General features: G+C 40.8%; 3 protein-coding genes across 4 annotated transcripts; 1 reads left to right on the forward strand and 2 right to left on the reverse strand.

Moving 5' to 3' along the window:
• Window positions 1–229: 229 nt before the first annotated feature.
• On the forward strand, window positions 230–7,680 carry si:dkey-106l3.7 (uncharacterized). 2 transcript variants are annotated; one of them, XM_068335217.1, is made up of 6 exons: window positions 230–2,554; window positions 4,297–4,458; window positions 4,599–4,758; window positions 5,240–5,322; window positions 6,291–6,385; window positions 6,577–7,680. In XM_068335217.1, the coding sequence occupies exons 1-6, from the start codon at window positions 368–370 to the stop codon at window positions 6,665–6,667; spliced, it is 2,778 nt and encodes a 925-aa protein (XP_068191318.1). In that variant the 5' UTR covers window positions 230–367; the 3' UTR covers window positions 6,668–7,680. The 2 variants fall into 2 exon arrangements, with proteins under 2 accessions (XP_068191318.1, XP_068191319.1); XM_068335218.1 differs by having other exon boundaries at window positions 4,297–4,449.
• Window positions 7,681–8,229: 549 nt separating this feature from the next.
• Window positions 8,230–16,039, reverse strand: rnf208 (ring finger protein 208). The gene is made up of 3 exons (XM_068334973.1): window positions 15,903–16,039; window positions 15,383–15,557; window positions 8,230–10,177 (listed from the first exon to the last, which is right to left on the reverse strand). The coding sequence occupies exon 3, from the start codon at window positions 9,166–9,168 to the stop codon at window positions 8,392–8,394; it is 777 nt and encodes a 258-aa protein (XP_068191074.1). The 5' UTR covers window positions 9,169–10,177; window positions 15,383–15,557; window positions 15,903–16,039; the 3' UTR covers window positions 8,230–8,391.
• Window positions 16,040–18,900: 2,861 nt separating this feature from the next.
• Window positions 18,901–27,018, reverse strand: slc5a1 (solute carrier family 5 member 1). Its single transcript, XM_068334335.1, has 15 exons — window positions 26,849–27,018; window positions 26,061–26,132; window positions 25,582–25,686; window positions 25,304–25,363; window positions 24,949–25,053; window positions 24,751–24,856; window positions 24,218–24,298; window positions 23,882–24,090; window positions 23,346–23,481; window positions 22,448–22,555; window positions 22,211–22,361; window positions 21,957–22,125; window positions 20,047–20,262; window positions 19,825–19,933; window positions 18,901–19,711 (listed from the first exon to the last, which is right to left on the reverse strand). The coding sequence occupies exons 1-15, from the start codon at window positions 26,975–26,977 to the stop codon at window positions 19,497–19,499; spliced, it is 1,971 nt and encodes a 656-aa protein (XP_068190436.1). The 5' UTR covers window positions 26,978–27,018; the 3' UTR covers window positions 18,901–19,496.
• Window positions 27,019–27,241: the final 223 nt, after the last annotated feature.

Here is a 27,241-nt window from a genome sequence, read left to right on the forward strand (position 1 = left end):
GGGCTTCCACTGAGGAATCTGAACTTTCAATCTATGTTGTCACGTCACATCCGTGGCTTGTTCATGCTATGACTTAATTACTCACAGATGAGAAAACAAATTCAATATTTTAAATAACTTTGTAAGAGAGTCACTCTTTTCCCAGGACTCATTGACAAGAATGAGCAGGTATGAACATGAAGCTCTGCGCTGTGATAGGCCAGATACAGGAAAGGGTGTGGTGAAAGAGTGGAGGTGGATCAGAAGGCATGTTTTAAATTCTACAACACCTGAGCGAAGAACTGTGCGGGCTGTAAAACTGCTGTCTGTTTCCCTGTTGCAGTTCAGTGCTGAAAAGATTTGAAGGACAAAGGGGAAACCCTTGGTGATGAATCTATACAGGAGTTTTGGAAACCTAATGGAGGCATGGGTAAATGACAAAGGTCAGTGTTTATACTCGGAATGCCTGGGAGAATATGGTGACAACTTTCTTACAGCTTCTTCTAACATGGAGACAAATCTGCAATCAGAATTTGTGGACTCTGGAGTGGAGACAGCCAGCTCTGACATGTCCTTTCCTGCTACGTCCTGCTCTGTCTCAACCGACAACATAGAAATCGACACATATTCCCCAGAAAGAAAGGACAATGGACTCATTCAAGCCTCGAAGCTGCAGTCTTCTGTTATTTCCTGTCCTTCGCTATCACGTATGTCGTCTTCCTCCTGGTCCACCAAACCTCAGAAGGACCTGCATCAAAAAGTGGAGCAAGCATTGCAAAGGACTCATTCTGAAAAAATAAAGTATGCTCCACGGCCTTTCATGGTAAAAAGGTCGTACAAGCCATTTGTTCAACTGTCTTCAAAGGCTCATACAGGGGATAGGCTGCTCAGGCAACGAGACCGAGCATCTTCAGACTGTCTGCCATTGGATAATGTGCTCAAGCAGCAGTCTCAAGCATCTTTAGAGGACTCTGTAGAGGGTGGGCAGCTTAGGCAACAATCTAAACCCTTTTCAGAGAACCTTGCAGTAAATATACCGCTCAACAAACAGTCTCGAGTCTCAAAAGAGCAACTTATGTTGGATGAGCTGCTCAACAACAAATCTCGAACATGTTTGGAGCCCCTTAGAGAGAGTAAGGGAGTCGGGAAAATCTCTCGTATCCATTCAGAACGACATGTAGTGGATGAGATACTCAAGAGACATCCTCAATCATCTTCTGGGCACCTCACAGTAGAAGATGTGGTAAGTCGACAACATACAGCATCTTCAAAACACCTCACAGTCGAGGAGACACTCAGCAGACAGCCTCCAGCATCTTCAGAGCACCTCACATTGGAGACACACTGTGGACAACCTCTAGCATGTTCAGAACTCCTCACTGTGGAAACACTCAACAGCCTCTCTCCAGCACCTTTGGAGCCTAATACAGGAGAGTCATTTGGAGGACAGTCTCCAGCACTTTTGGAGCCCCACACAGCAGAGACATTCGGAGGACAGTCTCCAGCACCTTTGGAGCCCAACACTGGAGACACATTCGGTGGACAGTCTGCAGCACCTTTGGAGCCCAACACAGGACAGACATTCGGAGGACAGTCTCCAGCACCTTTGGAGTCAAACACAGGAGAGACATTCAGTGGACAGTCTCCAGGACCTTTGGAGCCCCACACAGGAGAGATATTCAGTGGACAGTCTCTAGCACCTTTGGAGCCCCACACAGGACAGACATTCAGTGGACAGTCTCTAGCACCTTTGGAGCCCCACACAGGACAGACATTCAGTGGACAGTCTCTAGCACCTTTGGAGCCCCACACAGGACAGACATTCAGCAGACAGTCTTTAGCATCTCTGGAGCCCCACACAGGAGAGACATTCAGCAGACAGTCTTCAACATCTCTGGAGCCCCACACAGGAGAGACATTCAGCAGACAGTCTTTAGCATCTCTGGAGCCCCACCCAGGAGAGACATTCAGCAGACAGTCTTTAGCATCTCTGGAGCCCCACACAGGAGAGACATTCAGCAGACAGTCTTCAACATCTCTGGAGCCCCACCCAGGAGAGACATTCAGCAGACAGTCTTCAACATCTCTGGAGCCCCACACAGGAGAGACATTCAGCAGACAGTCTTCAACATCTCTGGAGCCCCACCCAGGAGAGACATTCAGCAGACAGTCTTCAACATCTCTGGAGCCCCACACAGGAGAGACATTCAGCAGACAGTCTTCAACATCTCTGGAGCCCCACCCAGGAGAGACATTCAGCAGACAGTCTTCAACATCTCTAGAGCCTCACATGGTGCAGATCTCCAGCAGACATTTGCCATCCTTTTTGGAGCCCCACACAGTGGAGACATTCAGCAGACAGTCTCCAGCTCTTCCAGAGCCCCTCAGTATGAACGAGGTGTTCATGCAACAACCTCATGCATCTTTTTTACTCAAACAGCATCCGCTGGGACTAATGAGATCTGAACAGCCCGGAGAAGAATGGTTGGCTGACTCCTGGGTGCCCATGAGGCAGACGGACAGACAACCACCATACATGAGATTGGATAAACATTCAGTTCATGCAGGATCAGAGGTGAGACCCTGTGTATGTTAGAGAACAGATTCTGTTCAGATATCCAGGAAAATATTTGAAAACAGCAAAGAGATACAAATATTTCTGGCTGTGCGTCCTGAACATAAGTAGCATACGTATCGTACCACCGGCTTGTATATATTAGAGAAGAAATTATGAAAGAAAGTGCATGCGGTGTAAAAGGCCTATACTTTAACGAGTTGCAGCACAACATTTTGCTTTCCAAATTAAAGACAGACATGTATGTCAACATGCAGACAGGACTTATTTCGTTCTTGTAACCTTTCCCAAGTCTGTCTCTGCTGTGAGGAGTCATAAACCAGTCTGCCCAGGTGATTTTTCTGCCACAGGCCTGAATGGGTATAGTCACAAAGGAAGAGGATAAACAGTCTGCCTTTCATGTTTTAAAAAACATGAAAGGCAAAATTTTAAACAGATGGCTGAATATATAGAGTTCATTTTAAATTTATTTTTATTCAGCAAGTGACAGACAATGAGGGATTTTCATCTATAAATCTGTCAAAACTGAGTACAATCAGGTGACAATGAAAACAACTAGAATCCTGAAACCGGTTGTATTCATTGAACTGGTTAGTGTTTGGGTGTGTACACATGCTTCATCGATTATATCATGACCTTTCCTTTGATAAACGCACAGATTGCCAAATTGGAATAGGTACTGTACTCAATTACACACTTTCCATAATTATATATTATCAAGCTTTCATCATCGCAATCAAAAAACGTTTTCAGCTCTACATGAAAAGAAAACAATGACTGATCAACCAGTCAAACAAGACTATTTACCTATCTATCTTTCTATCTATCTATCTATCTATCTATCTATCTATCTATCTATCTATCTATCTATCTATCTATCTATCTATCTATCTATCTATCTATCTATCTATCTATCTATCTATCTATCTATCTATCTATCTATCTATCTATCTATCTATCTATCTATCTATCTATCTATCTATCTATCTATCTATCTATCTATCTATCTATCTATGTCCTGTATCTATTTTACATTTTTGATATATTTCATGGTCATATTTAATCATATTGTGTCACATTTTTAGACATGTCTTTAATTACCTCCAATGCCTTTCTGTGCTGTTTGAATAATAATTACGTAAAAGTATGAATTTTGTTTTTTGTTTTACAGACCTAAATTTATTTATCAAAACACTACGGTGTAAATTAGAGTACAGAGGGAGTACTTGCGCTAAGCCAGCAGTGAACTGAAGCTGGATTTAGGAACAGTGACCTAAATGCTGATGTCACGGCTGACGTGGTGTGGTGTTCACTCTGTTGTATTTGCATTGAAAAATACAATAGAGGTAAAGCTGATATTTAGAAATATTAGAATTTTGGCCTGGCTCTTGTAGGATCATTAAATGCTCTATATTGGCCTAAAATTCACTTATACGGGGAGTTGATTGATTGCTAATAATTTTCATGTCAATCCATCAAGTAGCTGTCAAACAGTACCTTGGGTGGGGGAAGGCTATCTGGGTATCATTAATGTTAAACTATAAATCAAGCCCATCCTGAAAATGTCAAGATACTTACATTTGGAAAAAAACAGTGACCTAAAAACTCATCAACTAGCTCTAAAGTGTCGCAGGATGTCAGCTTTGATTTGTTGAATCCGCAACATTTTTCATGGGCACCTCAAAAGAACCCACTGTTTGAATGAAATAGCTAATGCTTTTCTTGTCCAATGATCTATTCAGGATGCCAGTGAAGAGAGAGGGGAAGGACTAAGTCCTGGGCTCAACTACTTGGAGCAAGTGTGCCAAATGTTGGAAGAAATTGCCAGACAAAAAAAGCACAACCGAGCATTAAGAATGGAGATGGACACCCTGCAGAGGCATCATGAGATGGAGGTAGATCAGGTGATGACATTCATGCGTCACCACTTTGAAAAGCAATTACAGTATTAGGGTGTTGGTTTCCACATCCCATTCGCTTCATGATGAATCTGAATGAAAGCACATTGTCTTTTAAATGACTAAAGGCTCTTTCTCGCTGACAGACTGACTCAGAAGCTGCGTATGAGATTTTGTCTTATCAAAGTCTTGAAAATAAAGAACGTGCAGAGCACAATTCAAGCTCACCTCCAAGTCGGAAAGAATATCAGAGACATTTTCGTCAGAGATCAGCTTCAAATCCAGCAATAACGACTCTTCCTTTAAGTGAGTCAGCCTTTAAGGCTTCTTTTTGTATTTATGTGACTTGTACACTAAAGGTATCCACTAAATTTTGATTACTTGCAAATTTGCTTCAATGGTTTAAGACAAGTGAAATTGTTAACCTGTGTTTTGTTCCTTAATTACATGTCTTGCATATCAAGATCATCATTTCAAAATTATCTTCATTTAATACAAAAGCAAAAAAAGACAAAAAGAAACTCCAAACATGTTAAACTGTGAGCACCATGAAGTGACACAACTGCATTTTTTTTTACATTATAAGTAATTAATGTGCAGGCACAAAATTGCATTTTTATTATCATAAAATGTGACATTGGTTTATTAGCTGAAAAAAAATTATTTCTCTAAAAGCTTCATAGATTTTTATTTTGTAGCATGTTTTTTACCCCTTTAAATGTATATTCAGCACATTCTTTTATGAGAAGTGTTCTGAGACTGTATGTCTGGTATCTGATCGGCACAGGAGAGCTGAATGCAAACCACAGAGGGCAGTATCGGAGTACGGATGACCTGCTGGAAAAGGAAGAGGAAGACCATGCAAAGAAGGTAGAGCGCCCCTCCCACACCACTACCACACACACACAGACACACAGACACACACACAGACACACAGACACACACAGACACACACGCACACACACACACACACACACACCATCAGCACCGGGACACCGATGGTCATAAAGAACACCTGCAAATTACTATACAGGACACATCAGGCTGTTAATACTGTGGGATAATATAGAGGAAAATGTTTTATATTATGACCTATTGAGGATGGGGAGGGGTTTATCACTTTGTCAAAGAGTGTACTGACAAAAAGTTTAACAATTTAAGAATGATGTTTGTCAAAATAAAATTGCAATGATTTTTTTGGAAGTCATAAATGCTGTGTCTTCCAATTTAAAGAGGAGGAGGACTGTCCTGCTTGTTATCAGCACATAGTTCAAAACACCAGCACCCACGGCGGTATGGAGGTGCATTAGTGAGTGGGTAACATCCTAATTTCTGAGACCATTAATGGTGAATAGTATATATTGTAATGGTTTTGGAGCAACATAGGCTGACATGTAGACAGTCATTTACAGGAAAACTTTTATGAATATTTTAGAACCTAAAATACATCAAAAGAGATGCAAAACTAAACAAGACAGCTGAAATCCTTCATTAGACAAGAATGTACAAATCTTGTACTTTCAAAAGGACAACTAGTCTCCTCAGTTATGCTGTACGCAGAATGTGCAGTGTGCAGGTCATTCTGACCCAGTACACATTTCTATGAAGCATATTGCTTTAATCAGTTTCTAAGTCAGCACATCATTTTAAAAAACTCCAAAACTTTTCTGCTTCATTATTTGAAATGTTGTTTTCCTGCTGTCATCAGTTTCATGTGGAGTTAAGCAAATCCCTGCATGCTGTATAAAATTATAAAATCTACATTTTTATACAATGTCCAGTGAGCTTGTATGAGGAAATAGAAATAAAAAATGTCAATTTTTATTTTATCTTTTCAGGATTCTGAAGTAAAGGAGAGGAGCAAAGTTGCCAAGAACTGGACATTTAGAATAAGGCCCTTGAAAAGAGATGAATCTGTTCTCAGAGATAAAAGGTGAGTTATTCTGTTAATCTGTTAACCAGTATTCTTAATCTCAAATAAGGAAATATGTTCACTTCGCCATTGTGGCATGTTCTATTCCAGTCTGTGCTTCTGTTCCTCTAACATCTTGTCCTCTTTTTAATATCTTACAGCTTTGCAATGACTTGCTTCAGCTCTGTTTCATAAATTTTTTATCTATGCAGCCAACAGATGCAGTCATTTGAGAAAACCTCTACCCGCCAACGGCTGAGCATGCTGTTCAAAAGGAGCAGGAGGAAGACTATGTCGGAATAATGATGATGGACATTTTGGTTTCATTTCTCAAGAGAAAACTTCCATTTAAATGTCTGAGCGCCGTCGCTGCTTTCAAGCAGACTTCCCCTTCAGTCTGAGTGATGCAGCAATCACCCACATCTGCTTCTCTAACAGTAAATATTGCTGCGTGGGCACATTTGAAATCTTCTTCTTCTCCTTTCAGCTTTTCCTTTCAGGGCTCGCCACAGCAAATCAGTTGTCTCCATCTAACCCTGTCTTCTGCATCCTCTTCTCTCACACCAACTACCTTCATGTCCTCTTTCACTACATCCATAAACCTCCTCTTTGGTCTTCCTCTAGGCCTCCTGCCTGGCAGTTCAAAACTCAGCATCCTTCTACCAATATATTCACTATCTCTCCTCTGGACATGTCCAAACCATCCCAGTCTGGCCTCTCTGACTTCATCTCCAAAACCTCTAACATGTGCTATCCCTCTGATGTACTCATTCCTGATCCTATCCTTCCTGGTCACTCCCAGAGAGAACCTCAGCATCTTCATCTCTGCTACCTCCAGCTCTGTCTCCTGTCTTTTCTTCAGTGACACTGTCTCTAGACCAAACAACATCGCTGGTCTCACCACAGTTTTGTACACCTTTCATTTCATTCTAGCTGAAACTCTTCTATCACACATCACACCTGACACTTTTCTTTACCCATTCCATCCTGCCTGTAAACACTTCTTCACCTCTTTTCCACACTCTCGATTGCTCTGAGCTGTTGACCCTAAGTACTAAAAATCCTCTACCTTCTTGATCTCTTCTCCCTGTAATACAAGCTGAAATGATAGACAACCACTCTGCATATGCTGACTGTCCTCTTAAATATGAACTTAGAAGGCAAACATGATTATGTTATTGATTTCAAATCAATCCTGTGATCTTTTATAAATTATTCTATATATCAATTCTTGAGTATAATTACTGTATAAAGAGATTAGAATAGCAGATCCTCAACTTTGAGACATTAAATCCACAGAATATTTTATATGCTTGCTTGACAAAAGTCAAACAATTTGGTACTATGGAATAAAAACACCCTAAAATGAATGAATAGCATTGTACCTGATTATTTAAATCATTTCAAGAAAAGTTCCAAAAACAAAAGCCATAATAAAGCTTTACTCTTTTAGGAAATTATTTAAGCTTCTTTCAACTTTAAAAAGAATAACTTACTATTTTAACCCACTATTTTATAAATGTTTAAATGAAAGCCATCTCTTTGCTGCTTGACACATAACAAGTGCAGAACACACACAGTTACTTTCATTTCAGTTTTATTCACCTAGGTTGGGGGGTATACCTCCCATGGCATTCCCATGTAAAGAGATGTCAATGACAAACACATCCAAACAAGAAGGTGAATAGGATTGCACTTCATACATAAAATACATTTATATATATATATATATATATATATATATATATATATATATATATATATATATATATCTCCATACATACATACATACATTTTTTTTTTTAAGTATCTCGAACCATCAGCATCCATTAGACCCACACAGCATCCATCTGTGCTATTAAATATATATATAGATAACATCTGTGGAGGGATTTATTTATTTACTGGATGTGTGTGAGCAACAGAGAGACTTGGCAGAGAAGGGTATAGCTTATAGACGATAAGAGTGGTGGTGGTAGTGTTGGGGGCAGCGTTGAGTCATGCCTGCATTGCCCCCCCCCCCCTATCTACATGATGCCACAGGAGGACAAAGGGTTGGCAATCTGACAGGTGCAGGCAGACTGGCAGTACTGGCGCACCGTCTGGTAGCAGCTGCGGTCGGCTTCCCCGCCCCATTGCACGGGCCCGTTGGGGTCAGAGGGCAAGCGGCTCAAGATGCTGGTGTTGATGGCCAAAGCAGCAAGGCCGTAGTCAGTGAACAGCACCGTTTCGCGCCTGCATGTAGGGCAGGAGATGAACTTATACTTGGGACAGGATTCATAGAGGATCTGCAGGCACTCCTCACACACCGAGTGCAGGCAGGAGAGGATACGTGGACGCTTGCCGGCAAAGTTGTAGGTGTGACCACAAGTGGGGCAGTCCAGCGGCTCGCAGGGCATGACGGGTCCCGATGAGGATGAGGAGGAAGTGGAAGAAGAGGTGGAGGAGGAGCGCAGCACATACTGGTTGACTATCACGTCTTCCATCTTGTATTGGAACTGGTGGTAACAGATTTCGTTGGCACTGGTTTTGCGCTGCGACAAGAAGCTATGCTCCCTGCGAATCACAGGAGCCACAGGGGGGACCATCGGTCGGGGGGAACCTGCCATGTCCAGGGTGAGGTCGCTGCAAGCCTGGTTGACGATGATCTCGCCCTCGCCTCCACCATCCCACGCCACTCTGGGGGGCGGAGCATAGCGTGGTTGAGTGACAGGCACAGGGCACTCTCGGGGGAACTTCTCCGACTGAATGATCTTGACTGTGTCCATGGGGATGGTGATGGGCTGACGCCTGAGGCAGGACATTCGCACTTTTTGAAAGTGGAAGCGACAGGGACTGTGACTCTTATCAGCGCAAGACACGTCCGCCTGCTTCTGGGCTGGGGGGGAAATAATCGGACTGTTTCTCAGAAATCAGCCATTCGATGGTACGTGGGGACGGATAGTTGCCTCCATGTTTCCTCAGAGCCGACCCCTCCTGTGTGTTTTTTTCAGCCTGAGTCTTTATGAGGGATCAACGGAAAGAAGGGTTCAGCCAGAGCACCACAACCCTCAGCAGTTATTCTTCTGATATGTATAGATGACTTAACAGTCCAGTTTACAGACTGGTGTTGACTACATACGACAGTTATTCTGTTGTTTAACCTTCACTTACGCTGATGTCCCTGCCTCTGAGAGCTATTTGCACAAGACTGATATACAAGGACAATTCAGCACAGAAACGTTTCACACAGCGATAACACCAATAAATAATATTTATGCTCACATACACACATATAGTAAAGGTTGGTGAATATCTGCATTCATAGAGGATGGAGAGGGCGAGGGAGCAGGTGGGGGAAATAAGTTCAGGCAGTCTAGAAAGGTCCAAGAGTGTTTGTTTTTGAGTAGATCCTGTGGCCTGCCAAGGAAACTTGTCTTCTCAAACTAGCCCTTGCATGTGTTTCTTGCTTAAATGTAACTTCCTGTTTCAGCCTAGCGGTGTGTTACGCATCAACTTAAGCGTATGAGCAGAAAGGAAAAAACTTTGAGTCTTTGTCTCCGTTCTTGATCCAGGTCAGACGACCCTTGAGTTGGATTGGTGTTAAGAATGTAGGAGGAGGTCTCCAACATTCGTTTACTGAAATTAGTCTTTGAAACTCCAAGACTCCTAAATTCCCCCGAGTTTGGAGTGAAGAGTTTTTATTTTAAAGACAATCCTCCCAAATGAGGAGATGATATGATAACAGTCAGACGGATGCCTCTGTGCTTGTGTCACTTTTCAGTATCTCGGGTTTGTTACTTGTCTTTTCTTTGCTTCCTTTTGTCCGTCTGCCTGTAAAAACAAGAAAAAGATTTGTAAAATACACACATTTCTGGTCTGCTGCGCACATTCATAAACAAAATGAGAAAAGTTTTACATTTGATATGCAATCAGAAGTTGAAAAGCAACAGACTGAGTGAAAATGATTGTTTAATTCCAAATTAAATGATTCTTCAATACTAAAAATTTTAATTCTGTGCCCTGTAAAGGTCTCTTTTTTGTTGGTATTGAACTGAAGACTGAAGCTACCAAGAAAACCCATGAGGTAAAGAAAACCTGTTGTAAACTTGGCACAGCACAAGAAATTGTAGTTTGTTTTTGACTAATCACAATGTGCTGGATAATTATGTTGACATGTAATGACATTTCAAAGAAGACATTTACCACAACATGTCAGATGAGTAACATCTGTGGTGAGTGTAAATCAGTTCACTTTCAAAGTCACAGGAGGTGCATTTTGTTAGATTACTGTGTATTCAGAGGTGCTTCTAGTAATCTATCCCCACTTTACTGTGATCTCAGGTATTTAAAAAAGTACATTAATGTATTTTAAAATACAACAACAACAAAAAAACTTTTAAACTGAGCTTTTAAACACATGCTGGAAGTGTTTTGCAGTGCTGGTCGTTTGCTCTAATAACTAAACTCTTTTTGCTTTAAGTAGCATTTTAGAAATACTGAGATTATGATTCAAAGTCCCTCCACACCAATTATTACCCCCTCCTGTAAGCTAAAAAAAAAAATGCTTGAAGGGATCTTTATGTGATGTAAAAATGTAACACAGAAAAACCTTCACATTTATGACAAATCTTATAAAAGCTGTGTTAGTGAAGCAGCCCCAGAAGGTAGAACTGTGTTGTAAACTGTGTACATAAAGTGTAAATATAACCTGCCACACTGGTCCCGGCAGGTGATTGTGACACCTTGTCGTCCAGCTATTGACACACTTCCTGTTCTCTATCAGCATCTTGTGAGTTGCGTCACCAAGACTGAAGCATATGTGGGAACCGGTTTCAGCTGTGTGTGGGTTTATGAAAGCAAATATATGCATGTATGAAAAGTTCTAATTTGAACAGAATAATAGCTGGCGAACAGCAGAGGAGGGAGGATGACACATCTCTCATTGTCTGCACAGCTGTCAACTGTGATGATTCATTAGAGGGAGAAAAAAAAACACAGCATAGGAGGTGACCTACATGGAGAAAGAGAGGAAGGGAGAGAGAGAGAGAGAGAGAGAGAGAGAGAGAGAGGGAGAGCAATCTTGTTTCTATTTCTGGTTTATCTATTTACCTCTGAGTGGTTTCCTGCTCCCAACCCCTGTTGAAGATTTACACTGAATGAGAGAAATGCACTGAACAGGCTGAAGTGTTTCAGCCCATTACTTTCATGTGATGCAGCAAGCCACAATGGGCAAGCAGGCAGAAAATTGTTTCTTCCCCTTTATCCTTCTGACTGGAGCTGCATATATTTCGCGCTTTACTTCCAACAAATACAAAATATTGGACAAAATTACTCGTAATACTTCAAAATGTGTCCTTTCAGCTCTGAAAGTGCATCTCTAATACAGAATCCATTTATTCACAGAATAAAAATAATATAAATAAGGTGATGATGCTTTGTGCTTTTAGAAGATATTTCTAAAGAAAAAACACTCTGAATGGGAACATTATGTCCTTCCTGGGGCAACATGATTCACAAATATAATGCTGAGAGCTAAATGAAACACAGTCATGATCACAATATTTATGAGAGTCACAATTATGGAAATCAGTTTAAACACCATGCAAGAGTGTGCAGGTCAACTGAGTTTCACTATATTAGAAACTTCTCAAAATTTAAACAAACCATTTAAGAACAATTTTTTAATACTATTATTACTTCCCTGAACTTATGAATTTGACCGAAAATCCATGAAGACGATATGATCAGATGTGACACTAAAGACTGGCACAAGCACGCTCATTCAAACACAAGTTGCATGGCTTTTATTTTAAATTAAACTACCTATTTTTTTTAAACAATTCTGGATGGTTTTTAAAAAAAAATCAATTAGACTTCATGTTTGACCCCCATCACTGGTGTTTCTAACCCCCACTTCAGAAGCACCTGCCCTACATCACGAGTCACAGGTTATTATTATATTGTTTCCCAGTTCTATTTATGGCTATCTGAAAGTTAGTTTTACTTTCAAAATACACTATAGCAAATTATAGTTTGAACTAATGTTGTTCTATCAAACCAGTTCCATATGCATGCGTGTATTAGTGCATTTATCGATCAACAAATAACAACGAACAGCAATATAGTATGATAAATACTCATAGAAATGATGTTTTCATTATATAAAAATAGATTGAAATTATCGAATAGATATCTTATTCTCCACATAAATACAGAATTACTGTAAAATCTCAGTAGAAATATTTTGGTTATTTAACCTATTATTCAAAATTATGACAATCAGCTTCACTTTTCAGAGACCTGGACGTGTTTTGTGGATTTAAACATTTTAACAGAGATTATTCGTCTGCCTAGTGGTGGCAAGGCTCGACTTTATAAAGCATCCAAGCTGATTGAGCTAGGAGCTTTTGACCCTTGGGGACATGAAGCATCTGAAACTACCCTCTAATTTGGTGAGAGCACTCTGAAATGGGCTGATAAATAAGTCAGACTACCTGATGATGGGCCGTCTTGGCGCAGCCTCCTCCTAATTGAGGAAAACCTTTCTGGTTATGTAAGAAGTTCATCTCCAAACGGCCACCATATTAACCCAGTATCGCAGCTCTGTCCCAGTCTTGACATTTGCTGTGTGTGTGCGTGTGTGAGTGTGTGTGTGTGTGTGTGTGTGTGTTTATCTGTAAGCATACATAGTTCTCCCTGTAGAGAAATTATAACACTAATGAAATCATGGCAGGCATTTGACCTTCTTATCACAAGTAAGAGGAGGAAGAGGAAAGCCGACCACAGAGATATTAGAGGAGTCTGTCTCAGCAGCAAATTCCTCAGACCACTAAACACACACAGACCTGAATACACACACACACACACACACACACACACACACACACACACACACACACACACACACACACACACACACACACACACACACACACACACACACACACACACACACACACACTTATCCAAGAACAATCTCCCCATCAGTTGACTTGCACAGGGCACTACCCTTTACATTCCAGTCGACACACAAACAAGCAGACAAGCCGTAGTCGCTGAGAGGAATTTTTTGAGATGCGCATGTCTTATTAAATTTATCTCGAAATCATTAAACCTTAACAAACACAACTTCAGAGAGAGAAACGCACACAGATCTCCACACGCCCAGAACATTCCTATCCTCTCACACTCCCAAAATGTTATCTCTCAGTACAAGTCTGACCTGTGTGGATCGGGCAGCAGCAGGAGAAGGGCAGCATGTTCTGGATGAGTCATAGAGACCCTGCATTCGCTTGTCTCCCTGCCTCCCTCTTCTCTCAATGGAAATCTGTCGATCTAGCAAACTCTCCCTCTCGCCATCCATCCATCTGTCCATTGGACCTGGACAGTCCAGGTCTTTGTGCCCCGCACTACATGCCAGTAGTATGTCAGGTATTTCAGCTATGTTGAGATGTGCATTCACATTCATGCCTCGACTGGGAAAAGTGCACATATCTCCTCAAACCTGGGTGGGATATTATGTTATTTTTTCAAAGCGTGACATGTTGTAACTCTAGCATGATCTGTGGACAAATCCACACATTTACAGTTTGCTTTCTGGTGACAGATTCTCAACAGACGTCATGTTGCTTGCAGGGATTCAGGGAAATATTGTTGATGATCTAAATATAAATGTATTTATGGTGCGTTATTTTTCTATTCATAGTGTTACATGTATAATGTATAAAACGTCAAGATTTATGTCATTATTGTCTTTAAACTGCATGCCATTGCTTACAATCAGAGGAACTGATTTACACATGCAGCGATTTAATGAAAAGCCAACATATTTTAAATGCCAAGATGTAACTAACAGATTTAGTTTTGTCACCATGATTCACATCCAGATGATGTTTGGCTCTCATTCCTTCAAGAGCAGTCACTCCATCAAGCACACAAAAACCTTCCACACACTGCAGCATGGTGGCAGTCACATGTCAGTGTTTTTGCATGAGCAGAAACAGGGCGAATATGAGGCGATGTGTTATTTTAATAATTCAGCCCGCTGTCATCCGTGCAGACATCGGCCATTTTGCTTTTGCAATTCATTTCAATGAAGTGCTCTTTGTTCTTGTGTGTGTGTAGCTGCAACATCAACATGGCAGAGCTGCACACAGGTGGAATAATAAAGCAAACATTGTCATGGCTGTTCCTGATTCAGACCTCATTGAAGTGCTAAAGGGAAATGTTGAGTAACAACAGACGCTTCATCGATTCGCGCAATTGATTTGTCTTTCAAGGAGGCTCCTCAGAGCAGAGCTTAAGGCGGTCGGCTTTGTTGATGATGCTCGAGCAGATCATGAGGAGGGTCTGACATAGGAGGCAAGGTGGCCAAATATTTGATGTGGCTTTGTCATGTGGGAGGGGTGTGCGATCAGGGGCGGTTATGCAATTGCAGCATGTTGTACTCAGCTCTCTCACTGCAGCACGGATGTACGGCCAATATGGAGATGCCTTATTGCTGCTGACGGCTACAGAACAGGCTGTTACTGCCCTGTCCCCATTGCTCCCCCCCCCAACGCTGCCTTCTTCCTGCCCCCCTCTGCACAGTCTGTCTGTGCAAAGGTCTGTTAAATGTCATATCCTGTAAAGACATAGCACCATCTCACCAAATCTCAAACATCATCACTGTCTTAATCACAGATCCTAAAGAATTCACTCCTATCAGTGTGGGTTTTTTTCTGTGTGTTTGTGTGTGTGTGTGTGTGTGTGTGTGTGTGTGTGTGTGTGTGTGTGTGTGTGTGTCTTCATTCATGCATCATGAATTTTGTGTGCGCGTCCGTAAAATGGATGACCGTGATGCAACATCCACGTAAATCCCATTTTAACATAACAAAGCAAAAAAAGGCAGAGACCACCTCCAAACTATTCAGATTAACCAACAGAAAAACACACACACACACACACACACACACACACACACACACACACACGCACACACACACACACACAACACCTTTTCTTTGACGCAAACAAAAACCTTTCTCTCATCCTCACCTGTCTGCCTACGCACTTCTCTCATTCCAGTCCTTTCTCGCCTCGTCACGTTGGTTTCTAGTTGTTTGCCGTCAAAAGCTGCTGATGCGGTTGTGTGAGGTTGAAATGGATCATCTCGGTCGTGTTGTTCAAGCGGATGTCACAGGGGAGGATGCTCCCTCCTGTCTGTCTGATTCTAGCAAAATGAACAAGGGAAATATGTAGGAGATGTAAGATGGAGGCGTGGATGCGTCACGTCTCAGGTTGTTTTTGTCAAGCGCTGCATCCCTCTTTCCAGTCTTCGTCTTCTGTCTGGTGCTTTTGTCCTTCACTCCTCCACCTCTGCTCTCTCTCTCTCTCTGCTCTAAGCTGTGCCTAAGTGTCACCCTCTACTCTCTCTTTCTCCATCCCTCTACCTTTTCCTGTCATACCACTGGGCTCCTTCTTGATCTGAGCTTCCGTTGCTGGGCCTCCCTTTCTCTTTCCTTCCTTTCTTTTCGTCTGGCGTTCAGGTAAAAAAAACCTCACTTCTCCTTCTCACCCTCTCCTCTGCTGTTATCTCTTCCTCTTGTCTCAGCTGCCGTTCATTACTCCTCTTTATCCTTCTCTGTCTGCTCCATTCAGTGCACCTCACAGTCACACATGCGCAGTTTTCACACACACATGCTCTCTCACTCTGGCTCTCTCCTTATGCATGTGGCTTATTTTGCCTGACCACCCCCATCTCTCTCGCTTTCTCTCTCTCTCTCTTCCACATACATACGCACACACGTGCACACACACATACACACACACACACACACACACACACACACACACACACACACACACACACACACACACACACACACACACACACACACACACACACACACACACACTCACACACACTCCCTCTCTTTCTCTCTCATTGCTCTCTCTTGCTGCAGCACACACTGCAGTCCCTCTGCAGGCAGGATCACGTTCTCTAGCTGTCAGAGAATTTGAGGAGCCAATGAAGAACGTGAACAACATTGCCCACTTTTTCCCAACCACCATATAAAGTCGCTTACACAACCATACACACATCGACACAAATATCGATTTATACAGAAATATGCATACACATCTCAGAGATATGCACATTTTCCACCGAAAGCCATGAATTATACTTTAAATGCAAGGTTAATGCATATCATATTTACACCAGCCAGGCAGACAGAAAACAGGAAGTTGTTGCAAGAAAGATCTAATCTGGGCAGTGTATCTGTGGAACAAAAAAAGGCATAAATTTAGTCATACATAAACTATCTATCTTAAGGGTGCATATTAGAAACCTTGGGGGAAAAAAGGTCCATCAAAAGTCAATCAGTAGCATGCTGGACTTTGTTCTTTTTTAAAAGATCAAAAAATATAATTTTGGATCTTTTAAAAAGAATAACTTGCAGAGTTTTCATAAAATTCACCCAATGTTCAGAATCATCATCCTAAGCTCCCATCACTGAGCTGCAGAGTCATGTTGCATAACAAGGATTTTAATAAGTTCTGTATCTGCGAAAGCCTCAGCATGCTGACCAATAAATAATCCTTGGATCAAAGTGTGTGTGTGTGGGGGGGGGGGCATGAAGTGATTTTTCAGTCAATGTAAGAGGGTTACGCTTACATAATAATGGGCATGAAATGCATAATGTGATGAGATGAAACAGCAGTGAGAGTTTAACAGGACACCTGAGGTTAAAGAAGTTTCCACGCTGGGGTGTACCAACTTATCTCAGAAGTCACACCTTTTGAGGAAGATTCACCGTATGTACTGTATATGTATTTAGCACATGACTGAGGCAAAATAAGTTCCACAAAATGGCTAATAAGTTCCACAAACTGGCTAATAAGTTCCACAAACTGGCTTCTCCTGCAGCTTTGCCTGCTCCTCTTTACTCAGCTCCACGACTCTATTCTGCTCCAGGCCGCAGAAGCACATCACTGCTTTCTTGCACAATCCTGGCTCCTCCTCGGTTGAAATTTGACCTTGACCTAGTTTTCTCTAGGTCAAGGTCATCATCTCATTTTCCTCCCCTTTGCCACCTGAGTAACTTGCTTTTTGTTTCATCTTTCTATCTGAAACGGTTGGGAAGATATTTGGTGGACTAACAAACAGACGAACACACGAACAAATGACAATTACAATACATCAATGGTTTGAAGTTGGATGTAATTATTAACTGGAGAAGCGGCTTCTGAAAAAAAACAAGTGCTTCTGAAAAGGTGTCATATTGGCCAAATTTCATAAGTACTGTACTTACATGTTAGCAACAGTTTATGCTAAAGTGATTATGCCAGTATTGCTGAAGATATGCAGAGCTGCTGCGACATCTGTTCCTTGTGATTTTACAGAGAAAGAAGAATCCTAGGAGACATTTGATATCGCAAAAAAGTCCTGATGGTTATGGATCATAAAGATAGTTAACAGTGAAACTGGTTAATCAATCGGACAAAATGTTAAAAAAAAAGAAGAAGAAATAAACAACTAAAAATATGTCACCTGACACCTGATCTGACATTTTACCAGTTTAAAAATTACAGATTACAGATTACCATATTTAATTTCAAATTTAAGAGCAGAGTTAGATGTTTGACAAGGTTTTCTGTGTTCAAGCGTCCTCTGGTGGTAGGTTAGAAGGTTGGCAGGGTTTTTCTTGACTAAACAACCAACCAACCACCCAACCAAGCAACCAACTAAGTGTCCAAGGCACCATGGTGCAAGGACAGGTTCCGGCTCAATGCATTTCAACCAGTAGGGCAGCATGGTGGTGTAATGGGTAGGGCTGTTGCCCCACTGGTTCGATTGCCCAAGGGGATTTTTCTGTGCAGAGTTTGAAGTTTCTCCCTGGGTTCTTTGACCTCCTCCCGCTACCAAAAACATAGAACTTAGGTGAATGGTAAATTTATCATAGGGTATGCCTGTGAGGGTGAATGGGTGTTTGTCTTTCTATGTGGAGCAGCAATAAAATGGCATCTTATCCAGGGTGCACCCAGCCTCCACCCATAGTCAGCTGGGATAGGCCCCAGCATAAACCCGCAACCTGGACTCAGATAAGCAGCGGAAGACGAGACAATAACTGATTCAGTCTGAGGACCACGACCAGCCGACAGCTACTTCCACCAGGAAGGTTTGGTCACGGTTTCTTCTTGGCTTCTTAAGCCAGGTTCTCCTTTGGTTTTGTACCAGATTGTTTTCTACAATTGCTCGTGTCTCTATTTTGTTGGTCTTCTTGAGTTTTCTTGTGTTTTCTCAATTTTTGGCTGATTAATAAACTATGACTGAAAGCATCTCCACTAATGATTTGCATGAGTCCTAACCCTGCACCCCATGACAGTTTTAAGATTTGAGAGAAATGCTATTTCCGTCCTTGGTATGTGTATGTAGAGCCGACAATTAAGCTGACTTTGAACTTTGAAGCAACAGAGGGAAGCAAAGTAGATAGTGTTCTGAGTAATTCAGACCACATCCTTTTCTGAGGCATTTTCATTTATCATATAAAGCCTACTAAAGGTCACAGACTTAAGATGTGACAGTGCTAATGAAAACAAACAATTACAAAATCAATGAGGTAGCAAATACAAAAATAGTAAAATCATCTGTCTTATCAAGCAAAAGGCACAGAGTTAACATGCAATCAAATTATCAAGGGCATCTGAGTTTTGCACAATCATGGACCTGTGGCTGTTGTCACAAACTGAATATTCAGTTTTGCTACTGCGTGCATTGTGAGGGTGCTCTCCACAGAAAGACAAGCATGAGTCAGCCTGCAGCCTCCATTAATGAGGTTTGCAAATTTGATGCTTTTATTAATGTACTTATGATATAAATTGGATACAAAATGATGATATAATGGTTTACCTCTGCTGCTAAATGACAAAGCTATTTGAAATGAAAAACCATGCACCTCAATTTATTCAGGTTCACTGAATAAACATAATTTATGCCCTGGATGAGTTTAGTAGTATGTATTTGTACAAAGAATTTGTGGAAAGCATTACACAGACTTGTTTTGGAATGTTGAGAATGATAACAGAAATTCATAACCAATCAATTTCCCTTAATCCACTTAAATACAGATCATGGTATCTGAGAGCATTTGGGTTCAGCTGGGTTTCTTCAAGCAAAAAAACCATGGCAGAAAACAGCGACACACAGGAGTATGAGGGCGTTGGCGTTGACAATGTTCCTCCATAGCGGCACCTCTGTGGTGTCCGTAAGCTTCTCCTGCAGCTTTGCCTGCTCCTCTTTACTCAGCTCCACGACTCTATTCTGCTCCAGGCCGCAGAAGCACATCACTGCTTTCTTGCACAATCCTGGCTCCTCCTCGGGTTCTGTGAAATAAAAATGATTAAAAAGATTTGTTTATGTGTGAATAGGTATATTGCATTAATGTGAAAAAAAATATCCTGTATATTTTTGTGTATGGTGTATTTCTGGTAATTACCATGTTGGTCCATTTGGTTAGAATCTTGTTGGTTATTAACCCAATCTTCCAGTTCAAGGTCCTCCCTCTCCTCTGTGCGATTCCTCAGGCTCCAACACAGTCGGTACAACTAGAAGAGAAACAACCTGTGAGACTAACTTTTTATGGAGTTATTTATTGCAGTGTCTCCCCATGAACGGCCACATTTATGAACGCAATGATCTTTCCAGTCACGTTACTCACATGCTTGTCAGCAATGGGTTTGGTCATGAGAGAGACTCCCAGGATGATGATACAGGACACAACAAACAGAATGATAGAGAAGTAAAGGTAGTGGACTCCACATATGATGGTGGGACATTTACTGGGGGTAACACAGCTTCCAGTCCCATAAGCAAACTCAGCAATCATCCTGGACAGACCGATAGCCAGACCAATAATGAGGCCGTAGAATGCGCCCTGATGGATGAAAAAAGACAAATTGTTGGTTTAGTTTGAAATCACATTTGTATCGAGACTAATGGTCCATTTCGGCACCAGATGATTGGAGCTGTGCTGCTGTTGGGTCCAATGATTCATCTGTATGTTCACACTGAACATTGCTTAAAATTGTAATACTAGCATGAAGTCATGCTCCTATTGACAATGACAACAAAAAAATTATGTTGTGCCAAAAATGCATTCTCTTGCATCTGTTTGTACGTGTAGATTAGGAGTAGATTCAGACTACTTGGAGTTTATTTTCATGCAGGCCTGAGGCCGATGAGAATGACAGGAGTTTTCCATATACAGTACAAAACACAATGAGTTGAACGCCGTAAAACAGAGGTTTCTTAAACTCCTTTTCACGAAGGGCCACATCAGCATAATCTATCTATCTATCTATCTATCTATCTATCTATCTATCTATCTATCTATCTATCTATCTATCTATCTATCTATCTATCTATCTATCTATCTATCTATCTATCTATCTATCTATCTATCTATCTATCTATCTATCTATCTATCTATCTATCTATCTATCTATCTATCTATCTATCTATCTATCTATCTATCTATCTATCTATCTATCTATGTGCTGTAGATGAAAGGCTGAGGGATCACCAAATTTGATGACAAACTACAGTATTCAATAACCATTCAAATTTTGTTGGTCCTTTTGGCATTTTCCCATTAGGGATTTACCACAGCCAATTGTCTTCCAATACCCACTATTCTCCAGTATCCTCCTCCCTTAAATAAATCCCTTATGTCCTCCTCAACAATCATTTGAATATTCATATTAAACCCACAAATCTGTTGGTGTTCTGCTGCTGCAGCACAAGCTGAAAAGTCCCCAGCATCAGTCCACCTCTCACTCAAGGGATAAAATACTGACCTAGATGGCAGTCCTTCTGATATTTGTTGAAATAGTTGACTATGGACTAGTGTTGGGCCATACTTCTACATTGGTACCAAAAATAAAAAGGTGATTGTATCCGTTCTTGAAAAGTATGAAAAGAAGGTTGTGTTTAATTCTCTGCATCCAAACACCATGTAATGAATTCTGTGAAGCCACATTACCCTTCACCCAAGTATTCAGCAACCAGCATTAATGGTCACAAATTAACAGGAAAAAAGCAAAATACAGATTGCAAAACAGAAGGAGAGTAGGATTTCATGGATATTCTTTCCAAGATAGTGTGACAATAAGGTCAAGAGTTATAACCATGGGGTCTACATGTTATTCAACCACTTCATAAGACTGGAGATAAGAGGACATCCAATTACGCAAGAAGTGAGAGAAAAACTGTGAAAACAGTTTTTCTTTTATGATAACAATCTAAATCTTTGCCCAAAGATTTAACCACAAACAATAACCCTCAAACCCTATTTTATTGTTCAAACAATATCAGAGAAAAAATTGAGTGGAAGAAAGAGATTGAATCACACTTTCCTTCAGAGGTACTCAGCTGTAAGAATTATGTAGTCAGTTGTCACAAAGGAGACACAAACTCCAGTCTACGTAGACTCCAGTCTGCTGTGATAGCTTACCCTTTTGGATATTTATTAGGCCATAGGCAGTATGTCAGATAATAACTTTGGCATGTATAGTAGATTGCACAGAATTTACATGTGTTCATAAAGAAATAAACGTAATAGAAACTCACACTCTCGTTGACACGTTTACAGAAGATGGCGAGCATAAAGACAGCTGCAATGGGAGGCGTGAGGTAACTGGTGATGGACTGGATGTAGTCAAACAGCTGACCACTTTGGGCATTCTGCACCACGGGGATCCATGCTATGCTCACAGCAATCAAGACCAAGATAAACACTCTGTACATATTCAGACACAAGCAGGGTGAAGCACATTAGAACCATCGTCAGAAATACTCATCATCAAACTGAACCTGGAATTTACCTGCCAGCAATCATGAGCTCCCTCTCACTGGCTGAGCGGTGGATCTTAGTGTAGATGTCCATTGTGAAGAGAGTGCTAGCGCTGTTAAAGATAGAGGTAAGTGAACTCATCAGAGACGCCAGCATCACCGACAACATAAGTCCTCTGAGACCTGAAATAAAATGTTGAACAGATTCACTCAGGGGAAGAAAAAGCTGTTTGCATTCTCATTCAAACCAGTCATCTTTAGTCACTCACCATTGGGCATGAGAGCCACCACAAGTTTGGGATAAGCGATGTTGGTGCAGCCCACACTGGTGTCACAATATTTTTCACATTCTGCTGGTTCCACGCACGCCACCTCATCTGGAATAAATGGAATATGTTCAGCAGGGGATTAAGAAACATTCAAACCCACCTCTGCATGTAAGCAGTATATATATTTATCAATAATAATTATAATAATCATAATCATAATAATAATTTCATATATATCCCCACCTATATATTTGAATAAGCTCACTTGAAAGTCTCACGCTGTCACTAACTCCACCCACTACCTGTCAATCAAGCCCCCAACCAATCACGGCGCCTAAGGCATTGGCTGTGTTAGGAGAAGCAATAATTATACATGGACTTCCCAGTTAACATAATTTTAGAGTGTCATAACTGTTAAAACAATTTTCATGTTTGAGTCCAAACAGCAGGAACGACACAGAAAACGGAAACGATTTCTGAGTGAAACTATCTGGCTGACACGAACAGTCTGTCCAGCCCATTCTGTTTGGAATGGGACAATCGACGTAGTATCTAAAATGCTCCTCTGGCATCTGAAAAAAATGGTCTTTAAGTTACTAAGTACAGTTCCGTTCATGTAGTCAGCTAACAGAACTATCACTTCTCTAAAATTTATTTTCCATTTGTTATTTTGACAGGTGCCTTTTCCTTTAACGTTAGCTCCTTTCCCAATCTCACCATTAGTTAGTTTGCTTTCTCCAGTTAGCCTGCTAACATTCATCTACGGCTTCGCAATGTCCGCCCAGCGCAATCAATGATTTGCCACCACAAAGTTATTACGTCATCACGTTGATTTTTGACTATGTTTGGTGCGCTTGATTTATAATACCAAAATGTTGTATAACAAATACAGGCTCACTGGTGTAGAGGATCCGGCTGATCATCCCAGGGAAAACCATTAGGAACATGGGCAGCAGCTTCAGGTAACCACATAAGATGCACCCTGCCTTAACATGTGATAAATTTTTGCCTGATAGGCAACGCTGGACAATCACCTTCAGAAAAAAATTAAAAGAGAGAAAACATGTCTTTGGATATATGTTCTGTAACTTTCATTTTTAACTAAACATGAAAGAAATTGAGGGACCGTGTGTTTACGAGAGTTAACGTTTGAATTGACATCTAATCCTGCACTGATATCAGCATTACTCTGCCTTTTAGTCTTATCTCAGGGTTTCTCAGTACATTAAAGCCTGACTAAAAGCTTGACAGTCCACTAGATCGCTTTACTGATTCTGGAAAAAACAGGAAAGATAAAGGTGTGTTAATGTGTGTACAGATGTGAGGGAATCCATTTTTAATGCATGTGTTATTTGCTCATCTCTCCTTACAGGTTACATTAAGCAAAGTGTTCAAGTGATCACATCCAACAGTTGTGTCCATTTCATATCTGACCTGATCAGTGCACCAGTACCAGGTGGCCTGAATAGTGAGTCCAAACACGAGGCCAGGCCAAGGCAGATCTCCTGTGATTGCATTCCTAAAAATATGAAAGGAGTCCGGCCGAGGCTCATAGCAGCTTGCGCTGATGTTTGTTATGGCGGAGGGGACAGCATGCATGTAGAGCTCTTGGAAGTTTTGGTAGCCTCCCACTTCATTGAAAGCTATGGACAGGAGATGTGCATCACTCAACAGTTAGATGTTTCAAACGGGATCTTTTTTTTTTTTTTTTGAATAAAAAGATGTCCTAAGGAATAAGAGTACACGGATTAAAAGAAAATCCCATATTACCATATCCCATAAGAATGAATGATCCAACAACCATGATGAATGTCTGTAATGTGTCCGTGTAGATCACTGCAGCCAATCCACCTGAGATGCAATCAGTGACATCTTTCACTCAAAAGCAACACATTTTAAAGTCACTACTGTTTCATAGTAAACATTTTGGAGAGATAAAAGCCAAATTTACCTTGTGCATGATCCAGTTAATCCCTACAAATGAGTTATTCAACATCAAGCAGTATTATCTAAGTGCTATTTCACTGCTAATCGTGCAAAGCTAAAGTTCAGGTATGGATGCACTATTACAAAACAGCAGCAGAAGGCCATTTCCTGCTTATCACAGTCCATGGGTAATTAACCACAAAAACACACAGCAGAGTACACTTCTCAACATATCAACATATGGCCTTGACAAGACTTTACTCCCAGTCATGGCAGCATTTGAGCTGTAAAGGAGATAGCCTCACTTGTTTTAGAAACTGAACAATAATGTGTGAGCTCTGTGAAAAAGGAAATTAATGCATCCTGAATGGACAGACCTGTGACAGTGTACAAGGCAGTAATCAATAGTAGAAAGATAACAGCAAGGTAGATATTTAACCCAAGAGCCTGGTTGATAAAAATGGCGCCAGAGAACATGTCAGCCTGAGGGAAGAGGACAGGAGGAAAATGAATAGTCTGTATCCTGGTGTCAGGAGACAAAACGTTACTGGGAGTTAAGACAAGGTGTCACTTACTGAGATCTTGGTGAAAATGTAAAGGAAGAGGGAAAGCACAGAGAGGTAGATACGAATGCGCTGCCCTCCAAATCTCTTCTTCAGGTACTCAGGCATGGTGACAACCTAGGAATCAAATGGCATTTGTGTCTTGCTCGTATTCTCCTCTATAGTTGTCTTGTGCTTCAAATTTTTTTGAGAAAGAAAATTTTAGTCTGGTATTCATACTAATCCAATTTTGAAAAAATATAAATATTTCACAGCAATTCAGAAAGCACGTTCTAAACATTGTTTAGATTGCTTATGGAATGATGTTGTGGTATATGTGTAAATAGTGTTTTTCCACATTTATTTGTCACCAGTTTGTTCTGTTTACCCCAGCTTTGATGTAGATCGGCACAAAGAGCCACCCCAGAATGACAACAATTATAAGAGCCTGGAACACACACACACAAAAACACAAAAAACTAATATTCAAATATTCACTCAAAATATTTCTGCAAAGATGACGTCTGCTGTTGTTCAGCTGCGCTGGACCATTAATCACACACTTATCATCATCTGATTGAGATAATATCTGTGTTACAGGTTACAAATGATGTAATAATGATAAATAATAATAAATAAACCGGCACATCCGATGCTTTCACTCACATTCCATTCAAATCCACCGATGGCGAGTCCTGAAGCTGCAGCGGTCCCAGCGAGCCCCACAAAGTGGCCACTGCCAATGTTGCTGGCAAAGAGTGATGCTCCGATCTGGGGTGGGGGGGCATATTGTTTTATTAATTGATATTCATAATGATGAAACTGCATGCATAATCTTTATTAATAAAACATTTTAGGAAAACATTTCAAAACAACAAAGACGTTAGGAGGAATTTCACAGCATTGAAGTTTTGAGGCAATGCTGCTTTAATTTGGTATCAGATAACTACTAGATGATGTACACACTTGATTACTCCAATAAAACCTATAAAAAGACACATTGCATAAAATTGATTGCAACAATTAACGCAAACAGTATCATTAGTCGTGTGTCTCTGCCAGCATAATGGCCATAATTGATGTGAGATTGGAAGATTAAGACTAAGGTTCATTTTAATATGAGATCAGATAAGTAAGACACTCACTGGCCACCACACCATACTCCTGCCCGCCAGGAAGAAGCCACCAACAGTGGCTCGGTTGGTGCGGACCATAGCCTGCAAGGAAAATCCATAAAATACATCCGTGCATAAAGTGATAGACTCTCTATGAAAGCTCATTTATTAACGATTACATTTTAATTTGTACACATCTGCTTTGATAGTGACTGAAATTGGGTGCTGCGAAAAATAGGGTTAGGGTTAAATAAAATGTCCACAAAAAAAATCCTGGTACATTTATCTGTCCATGCAAGATTTTGGGGTTTTTTTGTCAAGAAATCTTAAAATAAGTTGTTTCCCCATTTGAATTACAGTAATTAGGATTTCTAAGTTTTTAAAATGTAATTTATTTTACTAAATTTTTAATAATAGTATTTTAATCATTTGAATCTTGGCAAGTACAGACATTTTCATATTGTGACAAAAAACCTAACATCATACGAGTCAACACCTATTGCTAATCATGAATGAATCTGATTTAACTGTACATGCACATTGGGAAAATACACTTCTCTGCTATAAAACAATTATGGAGCAGATGGTTGACTGTCCGCTCCACAACTCATGTACTCCAAAGGAAAGGTGAAAGGTTGCTAAAACTCAAGCTGTTGTTACAGCAGGAGAAACAGCTCTTTAACCAGCACTTAAATATCTACCTTGATGAATAGATGATATATTATACTGTAATTATTTACCTTCACGACTAAAGTTTTTTTTCAACTAGTGAGGAGTATTCAGAGAGAGAGGAACCGCATAAAGTGTGAATAACTCACCCATATTCCTACACCCAGGACAACCAAAAAGTAAATCACAATAACCGAGATGTCCGCTGCATTGTTAATCGAGGTGTTGTCTGTCTGGTTTCTCCTTGTTAAGGAGAATCCAGAATAATCTTGAGACATTTCGTTCACACCGGAGGACTGAAGTGCTCTTCTTGGACGGAATAATCTGCACCACTGACACTTATGTAGAGCCTTACACTTGTGTGTGTGTGTGTGTGTGTGTGTGTGTGTGTGTGTGTGTGTGTGTGTGTGTGTGTGTGTGTGTTTGTGTGCGTGCATGTGCGTGTGCGTGTGCGTGTGCGTGTGTGTGTGTGAAAGAGAGAGAGAGCGAAAGAGAGAGCAGAGAGCATATGTATAATAAATGATTATGTATTGTGATTTCTT

Source organism: Antennarius striatus, chromosome 15, assembly GCF_040054535.1.
Source record: "Antennarius striatus isolate MH-2024 chromosome 15, ASM4005453v1, whole genome shotgun sequence".
NCBI lineage: Eukaryota > Metazoa > Chordata > Actinopteri > Lophiiformes > Antennariidae > Antennarius > Antennarius striatus.